The 7,030-nt window shown below is 61.4% G+C and overlaps 1 protein-coding gene across 1 annotated transcript in view; it reads left to right on the top strand.

The window, feature by feature from the left end:
* WNT10A (Wnt family member 10A) overlaps window positions 1–7,030 on the top strand; it is a 23,252-nt gene that overhangs the window by 6,370 nt on the left and 9,852 nt on the right. Inside the window, exon 2 of the mRNA XM_009275024.1 lies at window positions 2,155–2,417. Within this exon, the coding sequence (XP_009273299.1) occupies window positions 2,155–2,417 (263 nt within the window). The remainder of the gene's footprint in view (window positions 1–2,154; window positions 2,418–7,030) is intronic.

Genomic DNA, 7,030 nt, shown 5'->3' with positions numbered 1-7,030 from the left:
CGCCCTTCCCCCTCCCTCCAGCCCCTTTAAATATAATTTGTTAACGTTGGGACTTGTATTAATTAAAGCAGCAGCCGCTGCAGCCTGTGACCTGGGGGCTTGTCACCGTGAAATCAAGTTTAAATCCAGATTTCAAGGGGGAAGAGAGCTGGGGGGGGAGCGCTGTGTCCTCTTAGGGAGGGTGACTGTGACAGCTCCTTGCCGGTCCCTGGCCCCCCTGAGCCCTGGGTGGAGCAAGAGGCAGAAGGACCTGCCCTCCGCTCTCTGGGGTCCTACACAAGGGCCCCTGCCTCAGTTTCCTTGCTGCATGATGGGGAGAAGGACCATAACAGCCCCCCCCGGGATGCCCTGGGAGAAGGTGGCAGGCACTGTGGCTGGCTCAGGACAGGCAGGGGACAAGGTCCCTGCAGTGCTTGGGGCAGGAGCTGCTGGGCTTGGGGCTGATGGTAGCTGCGGACCTGCTTCTCGTCTCCTCTCATCTAGGGCTTCCTTAGACACGGTGAATGAGCGCAAGAGCCGGCAGAGGATTTCCCCCCTCCTATGTAGGGGCTTTGGAGGGATGCACCCCTTTCCGCTCTCCTCCTCTCTGCTTCCCCCGACTCTGACTCTCCCTGTTGGAGTCACTGTGGATTTGCACTGGGGCAGACTCACATATCACCCATGCAAGTGGTGGGGTGGGTATAAACACCCTTGGGAAGCTGGAGAAAGCAGCAGCCTGACCCTGACAGCTCCCCTCCCCCCTGAGCAAGCTGTAAGTCAGCAGGGACCCTGGGGCTGAGCCCTTCCTCCAGAGCTGGGTGAGCGCTGAGCTGGGGAAGTCAGTCCCTAGTCCCCAAGAGCTGCTTCTGTCCAGGTACCTGCACGAGGCTCGCAGGATTTGGGGGAGTGGAGGGGGAGTAACCCTTGTCCCCAGGACCTGGCTGCTCCATAAGGCAGCTGTGGTCCTTCCTCCAGCATCCTCTTCCAAGTCTCATTTTTGTAATCAAGGTTCAAAGGGCTCCAGCTCCCTGCTCCTCCTAGGGACCCAGCTTTTGGCTGTCTCGGGGAAAAGGGAGCCCTGCCTGGAGAGAGCTCTCAGCAGGGATGGAGCTCTCCTGAGCAAGGAGCGGGGCAGTGCTGAGCTCCTGATGGACCCTGCTGCAAGCTGCAGGATGCTCCTGGGCATCCTGCTGCCTACTGCTCAATTTGCAGGTCCTGTGCTTGGACACTGTGGATCCCAGGATCCTTCAAGCCATTCCCTGGAGCTGGGCAGACACTTCCTCCTCTTCCATCTCCCTCTCCGCATCCGTCTGTCCTGTGTACCACTGTCTTAGCTCCAGGCACCTCTCTCTGGACATGCTTTGTCCATCTCCCCATACTCCATCTACCTCCCTGTTTCGCCAGGCAGCATCTCTACTTGTATAAGTACTTGCACCCCTGCCACGGACCGTGTGCCTTCCCTTGCACCCATCCATCTGCTGGTCTCTGTGCTTCTGTGGTGACAGGTCCGGTGGGGCTGGGATGTGACCATGGATTTGGGCTTGAGGGTGTTTGGCAGGGTGCTTGGCTCCGAATTTCCCAGCTGAGCTGGCAGGAAAAGGCTGGTCCCTCTGGTTACCTCCCTTGTGAGGACCAGCAGTGCCAGGGGGATACGGGAGATGCAGGGAGGGGATCAGCCAGCAGCAGGGACGGAGCTGGACCTGGGATGGGTCTCCTGCTCCGGGGTCTCTGGATTCTCCCAGGGGGAAATCCACGCTCTCTGGGGAAGGCAAGCCGGGGCAGGCTGTGCCCGAGAGTCTGCACTGCGTGGCCGGGGTGGGAGATCCCTGGGGGAGCACACAGAGGGGTTGCAGCCCCGGGAGATGCTGGGCTCCAAGGGCAGGAGGGCCAAATTTGGCTGCCGCTGGGCACAGGCTGCCAGGGTGTCTGGGCTGTGCTGACATGGCTGGAGAGGATTGCAGCTCCAGTGCTGCTGGGGCAGCTCTGCCTGGCTGAGCTGCTCTTGTGCCTAGGTGTTTCCCAGCCTTCTCTATAGGCAGCGGGCACAATGTGGGTTGAGGAACATCTCCCCTCCCCATGTGCGTCCTCCCCCAAGCTCTTCCCCCTCCCCGAAGGGGAAGTGAGCGGTTGGCACATTCCTTGCTCCGAGCTCACGGGTTTCCCTTTCCCTCCCAGCTCCTGCTCCAATGAGATCCTGGGCCTTAAGCTGCCGTCGGAGCCGGTGCTGAACGCCAACACGGTGTGCCTGACCCTGCCAGGGCTGACGCGGCGGCAGCTGGAGGTGTGTGTGCGCCACCCTGACGTCACCGCCTCGGCCATCCAGGGCATCCAGATCGCCATCCACGAGTGCCAGCACCAGTTCCGTGACCAGCGCTGGAACTGCTCCAGCCTCGAAACCAAGAACAAGATCCCCTACGAGAGCATCATCTTCAGCAGAGGTAAGGGCTGGACGATCTCCCTCCTCTTCCTCTTCCTCTGCTCAGCCCCTGCTCTCAGGAGCCCTCATGGGCTCCCCATGGGCCTCTGCACAGCTCTTCCCTGGCCCAGGGGACCAGGCCAGCTCTTCAGCATCCCCATGGATGAAGGCAGACAGAGCCTGAGAAACCTCAGGGTCTCTCAGACCAAGCAGCGCTGCGCTGTGGCAAAGCTGGGCTCTTCTCCATGCATGTTTGTACCTATGCTGGCCCTTGTCCTGAGCTGCTCCTCCCTGCCCAGCCCCAGCTGGTCCCAAGGCTCCTTCCAGGCCCCACTGCTTTCTGACATCTTCCCCCCATGCGGTGTAGGCTAGTGTTCGGAGTGGTGCCATGGGTGTGCAGCACAGTTGGTGAGTCTGAAGGTGGATGCCATGCTCTGGGATTCGGTTTGGAGGATGCAGTGAGCATCTTGGCTCATTCCTGCTCTGGGGGTGGTGTTTCAGTGCATCATGGTGAGCAGAAACACCCCTAGCTAATGGGATGTAGCTCTGCGAGCCCATCACCCGTGCGTCCTGCCTTTGTGTTGGCTCCCCAGTGCAGAGAGCTGAGGGCTTTCTGTTTTGTAGGACCCCAGAGCATGGTGGCACGGAGGGGCAGGGGGACAGGCTGTCCTGGAAGCTCGCCTGCCCACAGAGCCCCCACTTGCACTGCTGGGAGAGCTCTCCTAGCCCTCCACTGTCTGCCAAGCCCCAGTGCCCAGGGTCTCCTCGTCTCCCTTGCAGGCATAGCCGGCTCTGCGTCTATCAGAGCCTCCCCGGCTGATACTCTTTCCCTCAGGAATGGACTCTGGGGGTGCAGAGGGGCTGCCCTGCACAGTGCAGATCGGGGTTGTGATCTGATGGGACCTTCTGTAGGACTTGAATGTATCTTCTCACTTAAGTACCGTTCTTGAAGCTTGGGCCTTGGCACACACCAAAGGTCCTGTTGCCCCAGGTTGTGGGCAGGAGAGAACTATGTGGTGCCAGTGGCAGGCAGGCAGGGTGCTGAGGGAGGCGAAGTGCCCAGCAAACACATCGCTCTTCCAGCTCCTGAGGAAGGAGAAGACTACCAAAGCTGCTGCTCACCTACCCCCTTTGGGAGCCTCCTAGCCTGGTGCCCAGCAGAGAGGTGCCTCTGTCCCCCCTTCCTCAAACATCCATCCACACCCTGCAACATCTCTCCCTGGGACTGAGAGAAGAGTCTCACAGAGGAGAGGTTGGCAGCTTGAGGCTTACATGCCTTTGAGGGGATGTGGTGGCAGGAGCCCCCAGGCAGCTGTGGCAGGTGGGGAGATGGCTGGAGAGGGGAGCACAGAAGCGTTTTGGTGCCAGGATGTCCCTCATGTCCAGGGCAGATGGGCAAAGCCTTGCTGGAGGGGATGCTACCTTGGGGCACGCGTGGCATCAGGGCTGCGGTCCTGCTGTGGAGCGGCCGCTGGTGTCTGGAGAAGGGCAGCATCTCTTCCCTCCGTGAGCAGCGCCCAGGTTAAGGCCTGGCAGGGAGGGTGGGGACCGTCAGCCCTGATAAGCATCGAGGTATTTCCAGGTCCTCTGAGGAATGCGGTTCACTTCTAGTCTCCTCAGGCGGCAGGAGACAACAACTTGCTGGCTCAAGTCGCTCACACACCCAGGCGAGCTTCCCTGCTCCAGGTCCCACCAGGCTGGGTGAGAAGCTCCAGCAGCAGAGAACATTGACCTTCTGCATCCTGCCCTCAGCCCACCAGATCTGGTGGTGACCAGTGACTTGCAGCTCACTTGTGTCTCAGGTGCCACTGCAGCCCTTCCCACTGTCAGGGCTGTGACCTGTGGGTGTGGGGACTCCCGCAGCCCCTCGACTCTTGCCCCAGTCCTGAGCTCTTGGGTATGGCTCAGCCCAGGCTCCCAGCACCAGTGGGATCCCATTCCCTGGGATGGAGACCCAGCACCCGGCACCAGGGAAGGATGGAGGTAGGGCTGGAGCAGCAGAGCAGACGGGCACCTCATGGCACTCCTGTTTTGGCAGCAGGGGGTGCAGGATGAGCCCCGAGCACCCAGGCCATCCCATGCAGGTGCTCGGAGCCATTCTGGCATGGAGCAAGCCTTGAGGCTGGTGCTCTGGCCCGCTTCCAGCCCACTCGTGTCCCTCAGTAACAGAGCTGGAGCTCTGAGCTCCGCCTTGCAGCTGTTACGGACACAGCCATCAGAGCAGGGATGCTGGGTGCGTCTCCTGAGCTCAGAGCCAGAGGAGAAGCGAGCAGCAGAAGTGAGGGGTGCAGGCTCCGTGCCGCAGGCATTAATGCATCTGACCCCCAGGGACCAGGTCTCTGCTCTGCACCCTGCCCCATCCTTGCCATGCCTGGGAGCGCAACGTGCTTGTAGGATCATTGTTTGTAACCTGAAGTGACAGACCCCTTTAATCTTTCATTCCTTTTCCCACTTCTTCTGCCATCAGTTCAGCCGTGCGTGAATCTCACTTTAAATTATTTGTAGCTGGCTTCTCCCTCCCGCTTTCCCTGCTTGGCTCCGCTCCCCACCTCCGCCCCATCCTCCTGCATCTCTCGCATCTTTCCCATTGCGGGCATGAGCCATGTGGGGTGCAGCACCAGTGCCTGTCCCACGCTCTGCCTGGCATCCAGGTGCTTGGTGGAGCCAGGGGGCTCATCCCCTGGGGACAGAACAGGGGACAGTGGCAAATAAGTGCCTGTCTCCCCATCCCGCTGATCTGATCCCAGAAGTTTGAGTGCAAGCTCTGGGGAGCCAGGAAGGAGCAGGGAGGCTTCAAACTGGGCAGGGCTGGGAATCTGGCAGGGCTTCTGGGCAGCATAGCTGGGGACAGGGATCCTGACAGCATCCTGGGCAGAGCACAGACCTGCCGGATGCGTCAGGGAGATGCAGCTGTCCCTGGGGTGCAGGGCACAGTGGCTGCAAGGCACAACAACAGGTTAGCAGAGGGCGAGCCGAGGGGGTTGCCCAGGGATTTACTACCCCTTCTCTCACAGAGCCGCTTTTTTTTTTTTTTTCCAGACACCCCCATGGGCTGTGGGTTTTGCCGGTTTCGTCTTTTGATGCTGCACCTTGGGGTGTGGGGTGTCCCTTGTACCCCTCACTGAGCCTTCAGTGCCATCTGCCCCCCCTGTCCTCCTTGGCCCACATCCCCTCCATGTGCATCCAGGCTCAGCATTGCCATTGCAAATCCTCCTCCTGTCCTCCCTGGCTCCTCAGCTGGCTGCCTACATCCTCACCACCCTCCTATCCATTCCCTGGCACCGTCACCCCTGCCAGCACCCTCCAGTCATGTCCCTGGTCCCATCCCTCTCTGCTGACCCTCCCTCTCCCTCCAGGTGCCAGCAGAGACATCCTCTCCTGGCCCCAGGGGCATATATAGGAGGATGGAGCGGTGAGGTGGAGGCAGGTGGCTGCATCTGTACCAGTAACTGAGACAGGTCCCCTGTCCCTGCTCCGAGGGTGAGCAGCGTGATCGTGTCCACCTTGCTGGAGAGGGTGGCCTGTTGCCCCCAGTATGTGGTCCCCCCGTAGCATCCACAGACTGCCAGGCACTGTGTGGCTTGGCTGGGCTGAACCATGCTTGGGTGCATGCCAAAAATGAAGCTGCGGATGGCGGTGGGTTACCGAGCCCTTGTCCTTGTCTGGTACATGTGCACCCATGGGTGGGTGCGATGTCAGCAGGGCTGGGACCGTCCGGCTGCTGGGCAGGGGCTGTCTGAGGTGTGCTGAGGGATCCCTCTTCCCTGAGCATTCCCCTTTGCTCATCCCAACCCCATCTATGTGGAGCTCTGAAAGAAATGGGACCCCCATGGAGGGGCTGGGTGTCCTTGAAGGCTCCTGAGGGGACATGGCTCTGGAGTGCAGCATCCCGCTGTTCCTCCTGCAGCCTTTGGAGGGACAGGTGATGCTTGCATGCCCTTGATTTCATACAGCAAGGAGGGGGGAACTCCCTGCAAGGCTGGAAACACCAGGTCCTGGGGCCCAGCCAGCTGCGAGCCGGAGCCTGGGGAGGCTTTGCCGTGCCGGGGGGGGCAGGTGCTGTTACGGCTGTCCAGGGCGATGCTGCCAAGCTCAGGACCCCGGCACCTGGCTCTGCAGAGCCCCGGCCAAGCTCCAGTGCCTGCGGACTGCAGCGCCTGGCCCGGTGCAGCTGCAGCTGGGCTGCTGGCAGGGTTTTCAGTACCCCCAGGCAAGCCAAGGGCTTTGCCCACCTGGCCCCAAAGTACACGTGGGTGCTTCGGATGCTTGGCTGCATCCCTGCGGGTGCCCCCATCCCCTGGACCTTCCCCCAACTGATGGTGGCAAGCGAGACCCCAGGGACAGGGCAGCATCCCTGGAGGTGCGGGGCTGAGCCTGGCTCCCTGCAGCCCGCAGAGCGGCAAGGGCTGCCGGCTCGGAGCGCCGTGGGCGGATGGGGAGCGAGGGCTGCGGGCTGTCCCCGGCACACTCAAGGAGGTGCAGGGAGGCAAGTCGGGATCTGCAGGGAGGCGTTTAGCGCCTGGCGCTGGGCCAGACCCTGGCAGGTTCACCTGCAGTTTAATTAGAGAGAGGGGAGGGGATGGAGCGGGGCTGGGGGAGAGGCGGCGGGTCGGGACCGGCTGGTTCCCCCGGGGG

The sequence above is a fragment of the Aptenodytes forsteri genome, unplaced genomic scaffold (assembly GCF_000699145.1).
Source record: "Aptenodytes forsteri isolate BGI_AS27 unplaced genomic scaffold, ASM69914v1 Scaffold255, whole genome shotgun sequence".
Classification (NCBI taxonomy): Eukaryota; Metazoa; Chordata; class Aves; order Sphenisciformes; family Spheniscidae; genus Aptenodytes; species Aptenodytes forsteri.
This window is presented reverse-complemented; position numbering and strand designations above follow the sequence as displayed.